The following is a 23844-nucleotide window of genomic DNA, read 5'->3' on the forward strand; positions in this document are numbered from 1 at the left end:
TATCCTCTACACTAGCTTTATAGAAAAGAAATGTATCATTAGCAAAAAAGATGTGAGAGATTTCAGGGGCACCCTAGCAATCTTAATCCCTTGGAAGGCATCAACATTCCTAAAATAGTTGAGAAGCCAAGAGAGGACTTCCATGACTAAGGGGAAGAGGTATGGGCTGAGGGGGCAGCCTTGCCTAAGGCCTCCAGAGGCGGAGAACCAAGAAAAAAGAGCTCCATTAATTTTGATAGAGAAAGAGGATGTGTAGAGATGAGACATTTTTTCAGAAAACACCATTTAGGGATGCTAGAAGCCTAAGGATGATCTCTCATTCCATTTGGTCCTAAGCTTTAGCCATATCAAATCTCAAGGCTACAAACCCAAGTTTGGCTTTAATTTTGTTCATGAAGAGGATGATTTCCTGGGCAATTATGTTGTTATCATTGATTTATCTTTGAGGGACAAAGGTTCCTTGGAAAGGTGAGATAACTACAATCTTATAGAACACATTGCATACGTTAATTGGTCCAAAACCAATCACCCTAAATGCAATATCTTTCTTAGGAATAAAATAGAGAAGGGTACGATTAACCCCAACGGGAAGAGTATCAAAAATGAAGAAATTCTGAACAAAGTTAAAACAAGATCCGATTGGATTAGGTCCCGACAATTGTGGAAGAAGACAGCTTGAAAGCCATCAAACCTTGGTGCTTTAATAGCTGTCAATAATAGTTTTTGTTTTTCAGTTTTAGATAATTTTCATTTGGAGTTCTTGAGTCTTGAGATTTGATTTAATTTTTTTTTATCTAAAAAAAAGATGACATCTTGCATTTGACTCGTTGTTGCCTCGGATTGGGAGCATGGGCAGGTTGGGTGAATAGGACCTCCACACTCTAGTATCCAACAAACACTAATCAAAGTCATGCCATTAATGACCAAGCAGTTTTTTGTAATTTAGTCTTTTTAATGACAAACATGCCTTACTTTCTAGGTTCGATTAATTTCAAGAGAGAAAAGAACAAATCCGTCTCTCCCAGTCACCTTCTACTTATGTTCAGACTGATTCTACAACTGTTGTAACAATGGTGATTAGTGCATTAAAACCCTGTGTTTCAAGAGCCTTGCATGAAAGAGGAACTCAGAAGTACTTTGCCGTGAAAGAGCCGTGAGAAAATCCAAGGACCTGATGAAAAATCGTCCTAATGTCAGCATCACAATTATCACCGTTGTTTGTGAGGCTCAACAAAGCCAGAACCAGTAGAGAGTCGCTACTCGCTAGAGGGTTTCAGCGTTCTTCCTGAATAGATCATCCACGAAGCAGATGAAGTGCCGTTTTGGTTCCCTGCACTGTGGGTGACAATCGAAGGAGCCACGGAAGGGGGTACTCCAACGACACCTACAACACTGGATTAAAGAGGATAACGAGTCATTGGCACAACCTTGTCTCACTCACCTGTTACAATAGAATCCGGATAACCGAGCACCAATGGAAAAAATAAACAAATCACAAAGCTTGGATGAGCGTTCCAATCATTATGATTAGAACAAAACCAGATTATCAATCCACTAAAAATGAGGATTAGAGCAAAACCATATCATATCAAGTGTATGAACACGGAGATTCTGAACAACAAACCCAGTTGTATTTTCCTCCGATTCTAAGGGTTTCCGGTAAACCGAAGAGTCGCAATTCTTCTCACTTGCTCATCATCTCCACTTCATTTCCAGTTTGGTTATTATGGATTATGTGATCTCACTTTGTCCAGAAAATGGCAAGTAACTTTCACCACTAAGGAATTCATTTTCCCACCTTTTACAGTGTCAGCTGAAGAAAATTTCACCAAACACTACACTATTTGGCTTTATACATTACTACCCCATTCGATTCTCATTTAAAAGACAAGTAAAAGGAAAATAAATCTCGTCTAATATTAGCTGCAGAAAAAGAAAATTCCTCATCTAATTTAACAAAGAAAACAAAAGACAACAGCCAGGCCATGCCACCCAAATTTTATAACCCTGACAAAAATACACCTCAGGGTTGTAACCCTGAATGACCTATCACATCAATTCAAGATGGAGGTGGTGGAGGCGGTGGCATGGACATTGGAGGTGGCGGGGGAGGCCTTCCAGCCATATGCTGAGGTGGTCCTTGTGGCCAGCCCGGTGGTGGTGCATTCATCATACCCATTGGTGGTGGTGGAGGCCTTGAAAGAGCTGCCTGTGGTGGAGGTGGCATATTAGGTGGTGGTGGTCTGGCAAGTGGTCTGAACTGCTGCTGAGGTGGAGGCATGACAGGTGGCACCATCATTTGACCCTGTTGCTGCATCTGACCAGGCCATTGTTGCCCCCCTAGTTGCATAGGAGGGGGAAATCCCCCAATCTGTGGTGGGGGAGGCCGGACTGCTGGAACTTGCCCAGAAGGAATGGTACCATTTGAAAAGGGACGAGGAGGAACAGGGACCCCCATGGGACCATTAGCCTGAGGGCCATTTGATAGTGTTGGTGGTCCGCTTGCAAAAAGGGTGTGGGGCCTGTTTTTCTGTGTACCAGGATTGCTTGCAGCCAAGACTCTCTCTGCATTACAATTGTTCAAAACAATTAGCATTTCTAGAAATTAAAAATAAATAAATGAAAAACCACCATCCAAATTGATGGAGGTGGTTGGTAGAAGATTCTCAAAATGAAAGGTGTTAGAACTTAGAACTTTGAGCTAGTCCACTAAGTTGGCAGAACCCAAAGGGATTTGAACATTAATTAGTGAATACAAGATGAAGATGGTTGATTTAAAACCCTAACCTGCAGGGGTACCATGACGTTCCCCTTTCGTATCCTTCTTGTAAGCATAGGACACTGTAATTTGACGATTGCAGAGATATTGACCATTCATTGCCTAAAGATACAAGAAAAAAGAAGTAACTACTAGCAAACTATTTATTACCATTTCAGATACGACTGGAGATACAGAACCACGGACGTACCTCAATAGCTGCATCAGAAGATTCGAAAGAATCATAGCTAATAAAACCAAAACCACGAGAATTCCCAGTCTCAGGATCTCTCATTATCTGTAAAAGGAACAAGTGTTGCATCAGAGACCATTAATAGGAAGCTGTGACCCCTATATTAACTTTGCATCTCATTTAATCATTCTAGGTCATCCATTTTCTTTCTTAATAATTACTATGCTCCCAAAAGAGCTCCACCTTCTGATCAGCATCTATACATTCTTTTTGGGGGAACCACTTGCAGAGCTTGTCTTTTTAAATGGGATCTCTAGCATAAGAAGATTATAAAAATAATAATATTAGTAATATTAAAAAAAAATCCCTACGCTATGGAAGCAAAAGATGGTATTATGGTCAATAATTTTTTTTCGCGCTGTACTATAACTCAGGCACTGCTTTCCATGTAGAGAAATTTAAACCCACCGACCTGCTGGATGGATCTTTATAGGGTTCTTTCATTGGCTATTTAGGCACATTAATTCGACAGCAGAAAAGCCTACATACTGAGATGGTGCTTTGCCTTTAGGAATACTTCCAACGTCACAAAACCATTTTGTCTTGGGTACCTGGCTGGTTAATGCTGAAACTACAACCCACTACTAAACTTGGTATACATCTTGAAGCTCCAAAAAGTAGTAGTTCAGAGAACCAAATTGAAGCAGGTTTCTAGTGTAACCACTGCCTTTATTAACTCAGGTTTCCACTCAGGTTAAAAAAGGGCCACAGAGAAAAACCAATGAACCCAGTGCATAAGGCTCTTGCCACTCAGGGTCTATGGAGGGTCATAATGTAAGCAACCTAGCAAACAGGCATCAAATAGCTTTAGATTCCAGAACTGATTGGAACGTGACCCTTGGATTAAGAAGCAAAAGGATGAATAGGAAAATACACCTGGATATTCCCAGCCAGTTGCTAGTTAAGTAGACGAGCATCATCAGAATGTTCACATTAAAAATAATTTCAGCATTCAGTAGGTTTCCTGAAAAAGCCACTGATATAAGCACAAAATTCTACCCTGGCTGAAAACCTAATTTGGACACCAAGGCCCCACCAAGATGGCGCAACTAAGGGCTGGCCGGATCCCTTAAGGGCAACTTGGTCATTTTCTCCTCTCAGTTAATTATTTTAATTTTTGGGTCCAAATTTGTTTTTAATTCCTTGTTTGAGTCAGTTGAGTCCTAGTGCCACTAGGAATCTGATAAAACTCATTTTCTTCACTCAACTGAATCACTCAGGTTTTCAACACAACACAGTCATGCACAAATAATAGAACAGAGAAGGAATCTGATTAATTCATCTATCCATTCATCCAAAAGTAAATCGATGTAAAGAGAACAGTGCAGCAACACTGCTCAGTTCAGTTCAATCGATCCATACCTCGATCCAACGATTCAACTATGAAATAACCAGACCTTCACCTTACCCGAGAGTAGAACTCTCCCCAGCAGCACCTCTACTCTTCCTTACTGAATTCTTCCCTCCCTTCTCTCCAAATATAACCCATAGTTCTCCTCACTCACTCCCTTTCCACATAAGCCACAACCTGAGAAGTATCCCTCTGCTGTACTTTGCAAGGTTGGGGTTGTTCACCAATGCTAAGCTGCCACCTGTCCTCTCGCTTGCTCTTGTCCCTCAACAGACACAGACACAGCTGGACATGATCCTCTACTGCCCTTCCACTTGTTACAGGTGTATACCTCAGTTACTAGGGGCCCATCAGAATCTATTTCAAATTAAGGTTCCTTGTGGATAATTAGGTCTATTACTGCAAGTTAAATTCTTTATTTTGTGTGGCTGTTATTTACTTAGTACAGGGGATCCTAGTCTAATAGAGGAAACCCGAGTTGAGTTGATCTTTATTTCCCAATTAGAGTCTTAAGTCTTTTCCTCCTTGTGTAAGGCTAAAAATAGCCCACCCCTCTTGTTGTAAACTTTAGGTTGAATTGAATAAAAGGAAAATGAGATTTGAGGGGAAGGGTTGTGGCCTTCTTGGGATGGCCACAGATGAGATTTTGAGTGGTCTTCAACAAAGTCCAGCGTCTTCATCCAATCTCCAGCATCATTCAACCAGTCCAGCACCTTCACAAGTACAGCAGCCCCCATCCAGTCATCCGCTTTCCCAACCCCTCTCACTCACAGCCCACCCCCACCCCCTACCTTTCATGTGCAGCCCCAAGAAACCCCCTCCCCACCCATTGCAGCCCCTTGAAACCCTCCCCACCCCCCACCCCCAAAAAAAAAAAAAACTTGCAGCACCCGCTCCCCCTTCCTCTCTCTCTCGCTCTCGGTCCCTTTTCTTTCCCCTTCTTTGTCTTGCGGCAGACCTGAAAACCAGAAAAGAAAAGGAAAGCATCAAAGACTCCCAAGAGCTTAGCAAGAACCCTTCTTTCCATCAGAGATCAAGCCCACATTTACCCTAAACCTTTCACGATCAATCCCCTCATTTTCTTTTAAAATAAAGGGTGATATTAGGTATCTCAAAATCATCTCCTAGGAGTTTGTTAAAACCCTAACATCTCACAAGCACTACCTTTATCATCCCTAGTTCATCCCATAGATCGCAGTTATCCTAAAGTCAACTCATTAGAATTTTGTTAACCCCATCCTCACCCAAACCCAAGTTTAACAATATTATCCATCCCATCCAGATTTGATAATTACTTGCTGGTTCAACAAAAAGGATTCTGGGCTAATCCTAAGTTCTAGGAAAAATATTTTAATAAACCCTAAGCCTAGAATTGGGTTACATCACCCACCAAGGGAGGCCTTCCCGTATTCTACAATTTACTACCATATGGATGATTAAGTGGAGCCCAAATTCTGTAGATGGGCAGAACCAAGGGCCCCTTGTTTGTCAGTCAAGTTTCAGCCCTAATGGGGCTCGCCATGTGGCAAGACAAAGCTTTAAAAATCCATTAGAGCAAGAAACAGCTAGGGATGATTAAAAAAAACAGCTGAAAAACAGGGGAAATTACAATACATGGAGAGGAATATAATAAAATCTGATTCAGAAATTTCACACATGGGAAATCCAGACCATGTCCCCCATGATGTTGCACAATTAGGGAAACCATATAAGAAGGCCTCCTCCCTATGTGGGCCACTGAAGGACTTTTTCCCTTGTTAAACCTTTTACCCTTTTTCCCAGATGGGTGCAATATTTTGATTACTTATTGGAATAAGGTTCTTTGAGCCTCTCGTCTCATCTCACTACAGGAAAGGACCCCACTGCACCTCATTGGTGTGCTCCTCTATGCCACTTGCTGAAAGAATCTCATCCTATATCAACGTCTGATTTCATGTGAGGCCATTGAGAGAGAACATTCAAGTTTCTATTGCTAAAACTTTCACTTCCGACAGTACAAGATGGTGTGCTTGCTAACAAAAAGGCTCCAGGTGTGCATAGAGGAATTAAGCTGATAACGTGGAAGACTGGAAGTACAAAATTTTTAAGCAAAACAGGAAGTTAAAAGGCCAAAGAATGCACAGTTGTTAACTGCAAATATGATGCAGCAGTTCTCTCTTCTACTCAGCATTCTAATAAACAGACCAAAAAAAGTAGAGCCACTAAGAAAGACGATACCTTTGGGTTTGTAACAATGAGTCCAAATGCACTGAAAGTATCATAGAGAAGTTTTTCATCCACATCCTGGAAACCAAGTCAAATAAAAGTAATGAGCAGAGTAAGGATGGTGTTGGTGAGACAGCTAAGGTCTTGATACAATCTGACAACTTACAGGGTCAAGGTTTCCAACAAAAAGGTTTGCACCAACATCCAAGCTCTTCTTATCTTGGGAAGCCTGGAGACAAATGGAAACATTATACGGTAGATCATATATGAAATTTTATAATGTACAAAGAAAGACACTCATAATATATTACCTAAAAATGTACCTTCTATTTGATAATAAAACTGAAGTCCTTGATTACCATAAACAGTTAAGAGCCAAGAGTCAAGAAAATCACTTACCTTGTTCACACGTATTGGTTTCCCATACAGTTTAATCATGTTCAGAACCTTTATTGCCTAGATTATGATAAGAAAACATTAGTTCAAGGGAAGAAACAAAATTTAGCCCAAAAAAAGAGAAAATAAAAGAAAAAGCCCCACATTATCAGCATTTTCAAGTGAGAAAAAAATGTACAACAAAGCATGAGAACTTGTGGGTTAAATAGCATCAGATTGTCCTTATCTAGTTGATTAAATAGTATTGGATTGTCCCATAATGCTGATAAAATGGACTAAATTGCAGGGTTTTTTTCCTTCCTTTTTTCCTAATCTAGTATATAATGATATCATTTACTAAAAGAATAACCAGGGAATAACGGAAGTATGTTTCACAACAAGCTAACTTCTAACTATAGTAGCTACTTTGATTCAGTAGGCAACCGATTACTTTAGGCATCACCTTGACAACAATAACAGTAAACTCACTTATACAGGCTTGTTTAAGTGGTATAAAACCTTGTGTTGGTTTATATTGTGTTAGGGGCTTTAATTGAAAGTTTGTTCTTTTATTGAGCAACTTTAATAGGACCATGCTAAGGGTAGAGATCAGGCATGCAAAATTTTGTTATGTAACCTATATTTCTTTATTTTAATTGTTATTAGGAGTACATTTAGGCTGGATAACGAATCTATATGTCCAGTATCATTTTAAGTTAGTCTTTGGCCTTTAGCATTTTAGTGTTTTTTAAGTAAATTTTTTTGAGTAATGTATATTAAGTTTGCAAGGGGTTCAACATTGTAGACAGATTTAAATCAATCTAAAGCTTTGGCTGCTCCTTCCTGCCTGAATATTCCCTAGTGCTCGATTAAGGAATCTAGTGTTTGGTCAATGCCAATTGGTGATTGATCCATCCAAACTCCTCGTGGTGAGCATAGTTGTCAAGGAGTCGCCTAGGCATCTTGGCCATTCTTTGGGTCAAGGCATCCTAGTGTTGCTTTGTCGCCTAGCGATGCCTGCTCACGTTGCTTGGGTGTCGCCTTGGTTTTTTTTCGCACCCTATCACCTCGCCTCGCCTTGTTGCCTTGACAACTATGGTTGTGAGAAACCTGGGTGTTTTTTTTGTTGTTCTTATTCTCCTTCCTCCATCTTTTTCTCCATTAATTAAGTGTTCATACAATTTTTTGCAACTCAATCTCTGTTCTGGAATTCATACACAAAACTCTTTTTTTTTTCTTTTTTTCTTTTTTTCCAGCTCAACAATAAACTCAGGGAATCTGGCCACAAGATCGTACTCCAGTTTTTAAGAGTTGTTACTTCACCAGGATAGACACTCAACCTTAGATCAGACCTTCTGAGATGGTTAAATTAAGAATTCCTATTCTTCACTTGGTCTACATCATGGATTTCTTTGGTTATCATTGCAGAATCTAGTCCCTAATATCAGTTCTGATCAGGTACTGTAATTCCACATTTCTGGTCATTAATCTGATATCTGGTTTGAGTATCCACCTCCTAGTATAGTTGATCCATATCTTGAGATCCAGTCATTCAACAAACCAGGAATATTCAGCATTGGCCCCATCTTTGAGACTAGATTTCAGCCCCAGTTTATTTCAATCTGATCATCTATTTTTTCCCTTCTGAGAAAAGATTATGTTTTGATACTATTTTGATTATCGAAACCCAATATTACATTTAATAACACTTTTGATTAATAATCTGATTCATATTTTTTTATTTCATATCTGTAGACACAATCAAATGGTTTAGTCTCCATATACTTTTGCAAAATCTCCTGCTAAAGAGTGTGGAAGTTAAGAATCCTCTTCAAAGCATAATATTGAGAATGCTCATTGAATGAGCAATTTAATAAGAGATTTCGGATGGAATCAATATTGATATACCGAGTATTTGTTGATAAGAAGTATTCTGGCGATCCCCACGATCTGAGTCCGAGCTGTCGGAATTGGAATAAGTTCGGTAGTGTGAATCTTGGCGATATTCTCTATCTAATGAATGGAAAGTCCGCTTTGAAATCGCTCGCCCTGCACTCACCCGTCAAGTATATGCTTCAACAGGTATGTCTCTCCCTCATCAATCGTACTAGTTGATGGAATGGAATTCTCTTATTTATTTTTATTCAAAAATAAAAAGAAAGATCTCCATTGGGAATTAGATCCCACTCTCTATCCCCCTCTTCACAGAAAATGGAAAGAGAAATTGATGGATTCATCGGATACTAGGTCAGGACTAACGGGACTCGAACCCGCAGCTTCTGCCTCAACAAGGCGATGCTCTAACCGATTACCATCCCATTGGGGGTGTACAGCATACATATTCTTATGATTTTATTCAAACCATTTCTATTTATAATAGCTGTCTCAATTCGAAAGAAAAATCTCAAGTCATTAAAAAAAAGGGAAAGAGAGGGATTCAAACCCTCGGTACGAATAACTCGTACAACAGATTAGCAATCCGTTGCTTTCATCCACTTAGCTATCTTTCCTAATTGAATATTGAATAATCCAAAAAGAATTCAACTTACTATGTTACAGTTACACATGAAGTAAAGATTAATACAACAACAACAATAATAAGCTTTGTCCCAACTAAATGGGGTCGGCTACATGGATTCTTGCCTTTAAATCAGTTCTGTTTGAGGCCATGCTAGATACAAGGCCTAAGCTATGCATATCCATTCTCACCACTTCTTTTAAGATTGTCTTAGGTCTAACCCTAGCTCTTCCAGTTCCTTCAATCTGGATTATATCACTTCTTCATGCAAGGGCATTTATAGGTTTCCGTTGAACATGGCCGTGCCATCTCAAACAACTTTCCCAAAGCTTATCAATTATGGGAGCAACTCCTAGACCAACTCTAATATGATCATTCATTATCTTATCCTTCCTAGTTTTGCCACTCATCCATCTTAACAAAGATTAATACTTAATAAAAATAAAAAGTTTTTCAAATACTATTAACTATTATCATAGATATATTGTTATCATAATTATCATAAATAATAATTATTAATTTCATTTCATTTTATTTAATATATTTTATATTAAATTTATCTTTAATTTATATAAATATAAATAATTTATTTGCTGTTAGCTTGTTACAGATAAGATCTTAAGATCTATAGAAAATTTATTTACAAATTTTCTCAACAATTCCATTTTGATAACATTAGAGCTCAAAAGGAATCTCTTCAATAGAAAAAAGAATAAAGTAAAAAGGTAAGGAATATCTCTTTGATTTCAGATTTCAGGTCCTTTCTTTTATTATTCCCTCGGCTTGGCCTAGTCAATACCTAGCCGGGTCCTTTTTTTGTTCCAATAAAAATCATAGATCAAATGATTTGATTTATTTGATTTTTAAAAAAAAAATGTTTGTTATGGGACCTGGTACCTAATTCTAATAAGTATCTTTCTTATGGAACTTCAATTTTAAAAATGAAATAATAGAGAAATATATTTAGTTTAGAAATAAGAAAATTAAGAAAAAAATAAACCCAAACAAAAAGGGCGAAGTGATATAAAAAGAACTCTGTTGGATTTTGTTAGTATTATCTATAAGAGGAGATCATATGAAAAATGGAACCAATTCTTTCCTTTCCTTGGGTTATTGGCCATCCGCTAGTAGTTTCGAGTTTAATACCGATATTTTAGCAGCAACAACAACAATCAGCCTGTCCCAACTTAATGGGGTCGGCTACATGGATTTTGCCTTCCAATCACAGTTCTGTTTGAGGTCATGCTAGATACAAGGCCTAAGCTATGTATATCCTTTTTCAACAGTTCTCTCAAGGTTATTTTAGGTCTACCCCTAACTCTTCTAGTCCCTTCAATCTAGATTATATCACTTCTCCGTACAGGGGCATTTATAGGTCTCTGTTGAACATGGTCGTGCCACCTCAAACGACTTTCTCGAGGCTTATCACTTATGGGAGCAACTCCCAAACCAATTCTAATATAATCATTCCTTATCTTATCCTTCCTAGTTTTGCCATTCATCCATCTGAGCAACAAACCCAATAAATCTAAGTGTAGTGCTTGGTGTATTGATCTTTTTTGGAAAGGGAGTGCGTGCGAGTTATTTATTTCAAGAATAGGCGGGAGCCAACCAGCTGCACCACTTTCTTTTCTTTTCTTTTCTTCTTTCAAACTAAAAATTAGGAAAGACAGGTGCACGATCTCATTCATGCAAAAAGCTAACAATAATCCTTTCTTTTTAGGGTGCTGGGGATTTTATACTTTTCCCCCCCTTTGGTGGGGGTGGGTGTTTGCTGCTAAGGAGAGATGCAGAGGATTCATTGCTCAAATTATCAAGAAGCATAGAAAATGAAATCCTATTAACAGAAATTGGGCAAGGCTTCATCAGCTTGGGTGTAAAATAGTAAAACGACAACCAAATGGAAAATCTCCAACTAGAACTAAGATTAACTTTTTAACTCGCCCAACAAACTAACTATGCAAACTAAATGTAACTATAGTTCTGTATTTCTCCACAAGAATATGGCAAAGGATAAAATTATTTCAATCTTCAACCACTAAGTAAAAATGCTACATCCTTCTGATTATGCTAACAGCCTTCCTTATAAAATATGGGACAATATATCTCATTGAACCAGAAAAAACCATGCCAAACATTTTCATATATTTTAACTAGCTTTTCCTGAGAATCTTATGCCAATGCTATTTGCCTTGAATAGTTTTTAAAACTTTAAGGCTCTTGCTTTCTTGATGGAAACACCTCTTATGATCTAATAAAAGCAAAGCTAATTAATATGCAACTGCATGCAGTACTCACATAGTCAGCATCTTCTTCACTACGGAACTCCACAAACCCATATCCTTGATGGAGATTTGTCACCCTGTCCTTTGGCACATAAACATTGACTGTAACATGATGAAGAAAATGAGATGTTATCACTATTGAAACTGATAGAAATCAACCAAACACAATTCAAGAACAATTCAATTACAAATGTAAAGGGGAAGTATCTCTGTACATGTTTGGACTAATTAATGCAGACTAAAGACAATTCAAGAAAAAGTTTCATCTGTGGAAACCGACAATTGTCTTACTCTGTAAACCAATCACTCTAATTCATTTACACGTACAATTGTGAAAAAATAAGCCTTTGAAAGAGCTCACTGGGAATCTGAGATTGGAAATTATGCAGCAGGGATAGCAACGATAGGTAAATTAAATTAGAATGCAAGGGATAAGACTCAATTGATATTTCTTCTTTTCAACGGCAGTGATCTTGGCCATACTTGATTAGCTGAGCTTTGTCAACTTGTCAGTCCTCTTGTGTATATATCTCTAATAGAAGTGAACTGTGCAACTTGGGAAGCACCATCATTCTACTTCAGTCCTCATGTCGAGAAAAAGTAATTTTCCATTCTCTTTAGCCATATTAGTATTCTTATTTCCAAGTACTTCAATAAATTTTGTGGATCGCCATGCCAAAATGACTATGCAATAAAGGTTAAGAAACCAGTCTTACGGTAAAATTCGCATGCATTGGGGACATTAATATAGAGCATTATGCACCTTCCTAGCAGCTAGAGCTTTTTGGATGAGTGGTTGTCACAACATTCATGATAGTTATCCAACTACTACTCAAACAGCTAAGTTATAATAATGAAAACAGTGAAACATACCAACAGGGCCTGCTTGAACAAACAACTCCCATAGTAATTCTTCAGATACCTGAAACAGACAATCACCAAATACAAACAAAACCGAATGTTCAGTTGACTTACAAAACTAAAATTCAATAAAATAAAACCAAACCATAAGCAGTTCCAATATGGAGCCTCCATTGAGAATAGTGGCGTTCAACTTTACAGAAAGACCATGAATGAACACCCTTGCGCATGCTGGTTGCCTAACTAGTCACCTTGTGGAAACCCTTATATTACCAGATTTAGACACTCAAATGGATAGCCTCAAGAGGTCATCACAACCGAAAATATATTATCCCTTCCATAGTGTCAAGGTGGCCAGGGATCTAAAGCCTCAGTCACCAGGCCGGAGTCTTGTTGGTGTCCCTTGCATCATGCCCCCTCCAATGACTTGGGTTGCCTAGACACCATGATAATTATGATCCTTGTAACCATCATTTTTGGTTGTTCAAATTAAAATAGAAACTGGAAGAACTAATATCTAAGCCATCAAATTTCAACCTTGAGGCATTCAATGAGCCAATGAATAGTCCACCCAAAGAAGAAAGATTTTCAGCTAATTTAAAGACTATCCATATTACCTTCGCTTTCTGAAACAAAATTCTTCCACAATTGTCTATTAAGAAAAGGAAGTTGGGAAGGTAGCAGGTCGCTTAGTGAGATTTGCTTGGTCAAACAAAATGGCTCTCGAAAGAATTCAATGAACCCTAACTTGTGTTTGAAGGACACAACAAGAGTTTTATCTATACTAATAACTTACCAAACACATAACAAATCAAATCTTCTCAGTATGGAGTCTTAAAAGAAGAAAAAAAGATCTTAACAAAGATCCTAGCAAATCTACCCTTAATAAGGAGACCCCAAAAATGGAAAGTAAATTTACTAACATCTAACACCCGAATCTATCTTACAAGACTCCCCCTCAAGTTGAAGCAAAAATATTTATCATCCACCAGCTGTTCCTACCTATGCAATACATCTTCCAAAGGAGGATCATCTGTAGGAATCTCAGGAGAAATATCTAGAGGAGGGATCAAGACCAAAACCTCTTCACTACAACTCTCCATTAAAGAGGTGTCGGGGAAAAGAAAAGAATGTGCTCCTAGAACACAACATCCATAAAGACAAAGAAGTGACGAGAACCAAGATGATAACACTTATAACCCTTTTGTGTTGGAGGATAACCTAAGAAAATACACAGTAACCCATATGGATCCAACTTACCATAAACATGGAGGTTTTGGGCAAAGGCAACACAACCAAAAACCTTAGGTGAACTGTAAAGGCTGCTCTTCCTAAAAGAAGCTCAAGGGAACAACGTTAGTTTAAGACTCAAAAAAGGCATTCGGTTAATTAGATAAGCTGTAGTAAGAACCGCATCACCCAAAACCAAGGAGACACATGCATAGTAAATATTAAAGAACGTGCTACCTCAAGTAGATAGCTATTCTTGCCTTCAGCAACCCCATTTGAGGTGGAGTATTGATACAACTTATTTGGTGTATGATGCCATGGTAGCGAGATAATAGGGGAATGCACCAACCAAGTACTCAGTCCCATTATCCGTATAAAGGATTTTGACTATGGCGCCAAATTGTGTCTTAACCATATTATGAAAATTTTGGAAGCACGGGAGGACATCACTTTTCTAGTGAAGTAAGCAAACCCACGTGGTCCTAGTGAAACAATCAATGAAGTAACAAACCACCTATGACCAGAGAAAAACACAATTCGAGAAGGATCCCACACATCAAAATGAATAACTGAAAAAGGAACACTACTACAATGATTTGAAGAAGGGTAAATATGTCTAGTTTGATTAGCTAGAATGTAGGCCTCACAATGAAAGTCATTTAAATTACATCTCTTGACTAAATCAGGAAACAATTTAGGTGAAATAAATAAAGGGATGTGACCAGGACAACAATGCCACTGCAATAAAGTAAAAAATGCAAGAGAAGTGGAGCTAGAGGCCGTAGAAAAAGTTGATGGAGACTGATCTAAAATGTAGATCCCACTTTTAGTTTACCACTACCAATCATACGCCCCCGTTACCAAGCCCTAAAACACACAATGAGAAGGGAAAATGGCTATTTTGCAATTCATGTCACAAGTAAGGCTACTAATAGAAAAAAAGTTAGCCGCGAACTTAGGGAACATGCAAAAACAGAAGATAGAGTAAGAGAAGGTGAACAGATAATAGATCCCTTCTCAAAAATAAAAAAAGAGACCCATCAGCCATTCAAACAACTTGAGTAGAAGGAACAAAGGAATAAGTATGAAACAAGAAAAATGAGCCAGTCATAAGGTTTGTTGCCCTAAAGTCCATTATCCAGGAGGGATAAGTTGAATTGATATTGTGATAACCAAAAATACTTGTGGAATATTGTGGATCAACAGAGTGAATAATGGTTGTTAGAAAACAAGCATTAATTAATCAAAACAGCAGCTGAACTTGAACAAAGAAAAGAAAGAAAAAGAAGAAGAGAAGAGAGATGAAGAACTAGTAGAAGAGGCTTGTGATTCTTGCTTAAGAGTCTAGAATCACAGAACACTTTTATTTATAGCTTCTAATGAATCTAATACAACTTGAGAGACAAGTAATTGTCCTCTAGAAGAAGAAAACAAAATATTACAGCTTTAGTAACTTCCTAACTCTTAAAATAGAAAGTTCTGAAAATAGAAACTACCACCAAAATAGAAACTATACTTTCTAAAAAACTCCCAACACTTATGTAGCAAGATTCCCACATTAGAAATAGAAAATATAATCAAAACAATAGCATAATACTGTTCACGTGAACAGTAAAAGCTGTTTTTACTGTTCACGTGAACAGTAAAATCACCGTGAACGAACGTGAACAGTAAAATCACAAATTTACGTATACTTCAACACTCCCCCTCAAGCTGGAGCATACAAATCTCCCATGCCCAGCTTGCAACAGATAGACTGAAAACTTGGTCTGAACAGAGCTTTGGAGAACAAATCAGCTAGTTGGTCAGTAAAGCTCACAAAAGGAGTTGCTATAAGCTTCTTCTTCACTGCATCACGCACAAAGTGATAATCTACCTCTATATGCTTTGTTCTCTCATGGAACACTGGATTACTAGCAATGTAAGTGGCTGCTTGATTATCACAAAACATTTTCATAGGGGCAGAAACTGGAAATCCTATTTCCTCTAACAATGAACGAAGCCACATCAATTCAGCAGCGGTGTGGGTCATAGCCCTATACTCAGCTTTAGCACTAGATCGAGCAATGGTGGACTTAAATTTTTTTTTTTTCAGCAGGATCAAAGACACTATCCATATAATGCCGGTAGTAGGGAGAAATATCCACATTGAATCTTCAAAATTGTAACTCCAAAGTCCAAATAAATGCTTCGAAAGAAGCCAAGTTGTAGGTAGGCAAAATGCACTATCCACATAATGCCTGTAGTAGGGAGACATGTCCACGCTAAATCTTCAAAATTGCAACTCCAATGTCCATATAAATACTTCGCAAGAAGGCAAGTAATAGGTAAAGTATGGGTATGTAAAAGGCAATATTGATTACTGTGGACCAAGTAGGTAGGTAAAAGACAGTATAGGTTACTGTGGACCAAGTAGGTAAGGTAGTATGGGTTACTACAAACCAAGTAAGTAGGTAAAAGACAGTATGGGTTACTGTGGACCAAGTAGGTAGGATAAAAGACAATATGGGTTATTGCGGACCAAGTAGGTAAGGTAAAAGACGATATAGGTTACTGTGGACCAAGTAGGTAAGGTAGTTTGGGTTACTACGGACCAAGTAGGTAAGTTAGTTTGGGTTACTATGGACCAAGTAAGTAGGTAAAAGATAGTATGGGTTACTGCGGACCAAGTAGGTAGGGTAAAAGACAATATGGGTTATTGCGGACCAAGTAGGTAAGGTAAAAGGGTAATATAGGTAAAGATAGGTAATGATATTGTTGTAGAATGCCATAAGTTGAGGGCAAAGATCTTCACAAATAATATCCATCAGCACATCTTGAATAGATATAGAATAAGGTACCATTCTCCCCCTCACGTGTAACATTACACGTGGACAATTAATGATGACCAGTGAAGCAGCCAAGAAGTATGAGCACAAAAGAAACCCAAGAAGGAAAAGTAGCAGCCATAGAGCAGTGTATTATTCACCAATAAAGCTGATCAAGTAGCAGAAAATCGTCTCACAGGACAAAGTCTTGTTCACCAAGGGGGGGGGGAGTCTGGACCACCACTAACCCTTTAATAGGGTAGAGGAGCAAATTAGATCAAGAGAAAATTATTGAACCAGCTTGGAATCTCAAAATTGCAGTAGTTGCTGCAGCAATCCACTCAGAAGAAGTGCAATAACAAAGAGTTGCAAAGAGGATAATATCAGATCTTGGACCATAGCAACAAACTTCTGCTAGATGTGAAACTCTAACAGATCTTGATATGAAGGAAAAGTAGTTCTTTAGGTCTTTGTAGAAGTATTAGATAAAAAGAAGGCTAAACTTGATTCTGAAATAAACAACGGAAGAAGTAGTAAAGTAAGAAGGTAGCAGCAGAATTTTTCAGAAGAAAGAAATTCAATGAAACAAGGGTACTAGTATACGACTTGCAACTAAACTTATAGCACAAACAATGGAAGACAATACTTAGGTCTTGCAATCCGAATTATGGGCATATCTTTGCAAGAATCAAGAGGAAACCCAAGACATCAGTATAGTGCAGATTGAACTTCAGATTTGCACACAAAAATAAGGTAGTAGCAGCCTCAGTTGAATCAAATAGGTAGACATATCCCCAAAAAGCTTAGGATCTTTTTGTAGTATTAATACATAAATACTTGGTGCTTCAAAAGTTAAAGAAGAACGATAGCCAAGAGAGAGAAAACAGCCCCTAGGTTGATTAAACTTGCTCTGATGCCATGTTAGAAAACAAGCATTAATTAATCAAAACAGCAGCTGAACTTGAACAAAGAAAAGAAAGAAAAAGAAGAAGAGAAGAGAGATGAAGAACTAGTAGAAGAGGCTTGTGATTCTTGCTTAAGAGTCTAGAATCACAGAACACTTTTATTTATAGCTTCTAATGAATCTAATACAACTTGAGAGACAAGTAATTGTCCTCTAGAAGAAGAAAACAAAATATTACAGCTTTAGTAACTTCCTAACTCTTAAAATAGAAAGTTCTGAAAATAGAAACTACCACCAAAATAGAAACTATACTTTTTAAAAAACTCCCAAAACTTATGTAGCAAGATTCCCACATTAGAAATAGAAAATATAATCAAAACAATAGCATAATATTGTTCACGTGAACAGTAACGTGAACAGTAAAATCACAAATTTACGTATACTTCAACAATGGTAGAGGCTACACATGCACTGGAAGTTAGCACTAAAGAAGACACATCAAGTCTGAAACTGCTAAAGGTGCTAGAGCTCATCAGAGGAAAGAGGTGCTAAAGTACTCAAAGTATCAAAAAATTTGCTTGGTGTACAGATGCTTGATTGCTGCCCCTATTTTCATCCCTACCTCCTCCACGAGTTACTGGATGTTCATGTAACTTCCAACACTTATCTTTTGTATAATACTCCTTGCCACAATATTTGCACTTCACTAGGTGCAAGAATCACCAAAACTAGACTTACTACTGCCAGAACCAGGAACTAATGCATACCCGTTAGATGTTTGGGTGTGTCCAATCACTATCCTATGACTGCCCTCAGTATCAACCATAGCATAGGCTTGTTCCAGAGTAGGAAAAAGTTCTTGGTAAAGAACCTATGCAGCTGTGCTCGAATTTGATCATACTCAACATTCAACCCTACTAAAAGACCATGCACTCAGAGATTGTCTTCCAACTTCTAAGAGGCAACAACATCCATATCATAGGATGGAGTAAAATGGCCATAGAAGTCAAGAGGTACTGCTAGAAGGAGGGAAGTATGGTACTGCTAGAAGGAGGGAAAAGGAGGACTTGATACCTCTAGGACCATTGATGGCCCCAGAGGTTATCATCGGGCTAGAAGCTTGTTGGTGGTGGCTATAATTGGCCCTAGAAGAGTTTCTAGGACGGTGTGAACCTTCTAGGGTGGTTGCAGGTGGTAGGAGAGCTAGGGATCAAGAGGCAATTGGGCTGGAAGGATCGCAGAAGTAGTGCAACTCTTCTGGTGTTTCCGGAGATGGGGAAGAAGGTGGCTAATGGAGGAAAAGCAGTCTGAGATGGGAAAAAAAGGACAGAAAAAAATGGCGGAAGGCTAGATGGTGGTGGCAATAGCTATGGAAGAACCTTCAAGGTGTTGTGATGGGAGGAGAAGAGAAGAAGATGGTGGCGGAAGGTTGTTCCTAGCCTGAGATGGTGGTGGTGCTAAGGTTCAGATAAGAGTTGGCTTTGATACCATGTTGAGAGAATTGAATGAATCCTGACTTGTGTCTGAAGGACACAGCAAGAGGTTTATTTATACTAATAACTTAACAAATACAGAAAAAATCAAATCTTACCAGTGTGGGAATCTCACAAGAAAATATAGAATATCCTAAAAGATCCTAGCAAGTCTACCCTCAATAAGGAAACCCCAAAAATGGAAAGTAAATCTACTAACACCAAAATCACCCAAATCACCCAAATGGCCAAATCTAACACCCAATTCTGTCTTACTACAATGGCACTAGCAGATCTTACTAATGATAAAGCAGGTTTGAGTAAGTAAGCAAAAAATGAAATTAATACAGTCGGGTCTGGCTTACGTAACAGATTACACATAACTAAAGTTTCAGATTGCACAGAACGAAGAACAGGCTTAACAACTCAGAAATCTATGGGAGATATCACCAGAACAGAATGATAGAACAAATCAAAAGTTGATTGGAGTCTCACAAACACAATCAATATCAGTTTCCTGTATGAAACAAAAGCCAGATGGTTGATAACCTTCAGTGATATCTACAACAGGCAGGCACTTAATTGTACACTATGGCATCAAAGGGGAGGGAAGGGGAGGGAAGGGGAGGCAGAAAAAGAGAGAGTGTCTGTTCTGGGACTGTCAACAGCAACACGAAAAGAGAAGGTGGTAGGGGAAGGACTCAAAACCCCCGCACTTTCAGAAATAAACTTTTATTTAGTTGTGTCTATTTGATGCAGGAAACATCTTTATACTAAAAATTTGAAGTAGTGATTAGATAAACTTCAAATACTTCAAGCAAATCCTATTAAAAAAAATCAAACAACTGGGCTTAAAGACTAGCATTGACCAACTAGCATTAACAAGCAAGCTCTAGCCATCATGGACCCCACAAATAAAAAAATAAATTAAGATAATGACCTGAATTTTATTAAGAACAAGAAACCAACTAAATAAAAGACTACAAAATTACCACCCATGGGCCCTATTTAGACTGATGGCTTAGACAACGGGTTGTAACTCTTTGGCTTTGATTACCAATGTCTGTTGTGTCAACTACTTTAATGCCACTGCCCAATCAATGCAATACTGTTTCTGGTTCCAAGTATGCTGTCGCTATGGTTAAATTCTACTCGAAATAACAGAGGTTTTGCCCCCCCCCCAAAAAAAATCAGTTTCAACTTTCAACAAAGGACTCACTCGGTATGTCCAACTACTACATCATCCACTCCACGAGTGGGTGAAAGAGCAAGTTCTTGTATTCAATGAGCCTAACGGTGAATCTAATTTCAAAATTGTAGATAGACGTGTGATTATGTCACCATGTTTGTTTCACATGAGGGCCCAGGTTCACTCAATAGAAGCTCTACGATTCACTGGGCTTGAGAAATGATAAGGAAGACTTCAATTTTTCTGCATCCCCTGTCAGTCAAAACTACCTATAACATACATGGTGGTGATGATAGGGATGACAATGATGAGGGTGATCAACCTACAGCCATAGATGAAGATAATGTTCAGAAAGGGAAAGGGAAGTAATAGTATGTAATCCTGTCCCTGAAAGGATCCAACATTCAAGTTCTGATATGACCTAGTAAGTTCAACAACGTCAAGAATGGGGTTTTAGGTGGTTTGTAAAACCCAGGGTTTGAAGGTAGGATTAGGATCTGTTGATGTAAGGGAGCCCATTGTTGAAGATTACATTTTAATGGTGAAAGTGTGCAGGAGTTGGATGGGAGCAAGTTAGGGTTACATTTCTAGGTCTTCAAAACAAGAAGATGAAGGAACCCAAGGTTTATAATGGTCAGAATGGCTGCTACTTGAATTATGTTTCACAATGGGTGTGCAGAGATTCTACCCAAATATGAGACTGATGTGACAGCTGGTTTGGTCTATAATGTATCCAGGAACAAGGCCAAATGATGGAGGGGATACTGGGGTTTGGTGACCCAGAGGATTAGGAGAAGAGTTGGGGTTAGGGAAGAATCAACTAACTGCTGATGAAGAACTTCTTGAATAGCAGCTTGACTGGTTGAAGATGTTTTAAACTTTGCAGAGAACATCAAGCAACCAGAAAGGTTTCTTCAAGACATTGAATCAAGCAAAAATGGGCTGATAGAGGGGGAAATGGGGAATAGACCAGATATCTCACAAGTCAAGAATGCTACAAACAACTCGTACCCATTCAATCAAGGCTCAAATTAGAAGTTTTAACCATATATAGCCATAATGTTTAACCTAAAACTCAAAACTCTAGGACTCCAACTAAAACTAGGATTAAAAAATATGTCTACCACAATGCAAGCACCCTTTTTAGAGGGTATATTCTCCATCAATACAAACCAATGGAGGACAGGATGGATCTCATACTAGTAATGTAGGAGAGTTCACTAAGACAACTCTACAAAAGGATTGATGACAGGCGCAGCAGAACATCAAAATTGCAACAAAATCAGGATTAGCAACTTGGAGAATAAGAACCAAACCACCCAGTAGAACTTCACCAAACTTGGATCAAGTGGGGGAGGTATGGAATGGATTCTATGTTCCAAAAATCTGCCAATTCTGATGAGAAAATGTTAAGCTTCTTATGAGAAGGGCTTCAAATAGAAACTAGCCTGCAAGGTTATTGGAAAGATCAATCAGACCACCAGTTGGGAAGTCACCAATAGTCTTAGCCCTTCATCCTCTCACCAAGACAAAGGGTTGCATAAAAGGAATATCTATTCATTATCATGAATACTTCAGGGGGCTCCTAAAGCCCATATTTCTTTATAGGCCCACAGGATCTCCTAGTAATACTCCCACCAAGCAAATATGGGGATGTGATAACTACTCATATGAAAACATAAACAGTATTTTGGTCTTCTGTTCTTCCTGTTTGGTCTACATTATCTAGAATCTTGGATTACAAGCTTGTTTAACACTCTTGGAGTCTGAAGTTTTGAGGATGGTAGTAGCAGGTATGCAAAATGCTGTTGATGCAAATGAATGATGTTTGGCAAGAAATATGTCAGAGGATCACAAAAACCAGGGCTAGTCCACTTCTCTCTTAGTTAATCTTAGCTCTACATTTATTGCACACCCTCCTTTGGCCAAGGTAGCTCCAATTCTGAGAATGTTGAATATGGTGAGTATAAGAATATGGCTATTATGGCCAGCGTAATTAGGGCTCATCATTTCCCTGCAAGTATGGGACCCACTCACAAACTGTGTCATCTTTGATGAAAGGCATCCACCTATACCCAACACCCAGCTATATCTGCCCACTCAGACCTGCAGTTATGGTGGATTTATATATGTGCTATTGTCATTATAACGGTATAACCAGATAACTTATAGCTAGGTTAGGTTAAGCATATGTTGATGATTCCATCTATAGGAATACTATGACAGACTTGGAGAGATGGTTCATACAGTCCAAGCATTCATGCATTTGATCCCAAGCTACAAGTGATCTACCCTTCAAATAATTCTATGGGGAATTGACATCAGAGGGTATAACTTGGAAAATCATTGGGCACGTTGAGGAAACAATTTATGTCATCACCTCTTCTATTATTATTATTATTATTCTTTCTTTCTTTCTTTTTTTCTTTCTTTTTTTTTTTTTTTTTTTTTTTTTTTGGTGGCATCTAATGGTTTTAACATGAGCATTCATACTTAAATATGGACTCCCTGAAATTTCAAGGGAAATTTCGCTGGAACCAAATGTCTTTCTCATTCCACAGAAATATTTTGATTTTCTGCATGGGACGAAATGGGGTACCCTGCCGAAATTTGAACTTTGGCTATTAGGAAGTGATATATAGCACATACCAATATTTTCTGAAACCAAGGAACAATGAAAACACTGAAGATAAATGGATCGCTGTTCAGTATATACCTGAAATGAGCAAACAATAGAAGCCCCTAACAATCTCTACAATACAACAATGTGGACTTCTAGCCTCCTAGAAACATATTTGACAAGTACCAATTCTATCAAGTGATTTTAGAATATTTTCTGCTTCAATTCCTTCAGTTATTGCTTGAAAATGATTCTAGAAAACAGGTTCAGAAGCCCAATGCAAAGCTTGAATAAAGTAACTGCTAGTTCTCCTAAGGACATTAAATAACCGAAGCACAAATCTCCAATTGGTAACATAAATCCCGTTCTCTCACACTGTACTGCAAAAACCCTAGTTTCGTCATTCGAACTACAATTTGAAAGACCAAAGTTAGGATTACCTCCACATAACAAAGAAAGATTCAGTGTTCAGGTATTACCCAGTAACATGCAGGAGGCAGTAAAAAAGATATAGAAATTATTAAACACGGGCAGTGAGATGGTGAAGGGTGAGATTGTAAGAAGCAAAACCTGGGGGTCGAGGTTTCCAACATAAGCGGTGGCATCTTGATTCCTCTCAGCCGAGTGTTGGCCCAGGAGGTTTGCTCCAACACCTGGAGCTATTCGAGTTGTCATCCCTAGCTCAGCTCCAAATTCTGCTCATCCAAGGCAAGAAAATTCACGAACCAATTAACCATCAACGCATATTCAAAATTAAAGCTCATATATAAAGCATACAATAAATGGAAATCAACACTTACTGAGTTACTGCGTTTTTCTTTTTAATCCAATCTCGAAGAATGATATCTCAAATCTCCTATTTAAATCTTCACACCAGAACTGGAAACGAAATCGTTTCAGCAAGACCTTCAATGTCCTTGGAATCTATTATCTATCGGCTTATCTGTGAGCAAAAGCAATGCTTTGTCTGTGGACGAACTCACAAAGTCACAATAAGGTAGTGCGTACTTTGTGAT

The 23844-nt window shown here is 38.3% G+C and overlaps 1 protein-coding gene across 2 annotated transcripts; it reads right to left on the reverse strand.

The window, feature by feature from the left end:
- Positions 1-1620: 1620 nt before the first annotated feature.
- LOC149018168 (uncharacterized) lies at positions 1621-23844 on the reverse strand. Of its 2 annotated transcripts, none has more exons than XM_089152489.1 (10): positions 23629-23844; positions 23399-23523; positions 12619-12667; positions 11759-11847; positions 6967-7023; positions 6734-6796; positions 6580-6645; positions 2970-3056; positions 2788-2881; positions 1621-2565 (listed from the first exon to the last, which is right to left on the reverse strand). In XM_089152489.1, the coding sequence occupies exons 2-10, from the start codon at positions 23501-23503 to the stop codon at positions 2060-2062; spliced, it is 1116 nt and encodes a 371-aa protein (XP_089008615.1). In that variant the 5' UTR covers positions 23504-23523; positions 23629-23844; the 3' UTR covers positions 1621-2059. The 2 variants fall into 2 exon arrangements, with proteins under 2 accessions (XP_089008615.1, XP_089008614.1); XM_089152488.1 differs by having other exon boundaries at positions 1622-2565; positions 23637-23844.

The sequence above is a fragment of the Hakea prostrata genome, chromosome 4, assembly GCF_041222555.1.
Source record: "Hakea prostrata isolate BN-2017 chromosome 4, UWA_Hpros_2, whole genome shotgun sequence".
Taxonomy (NCBI): domain Eukaryota; kingdom Viridiplantae; phylum Streptophyta; class Magnoliopsida; order Proteales; family Proteaceae; genus Hakea; species Hakea prostrata.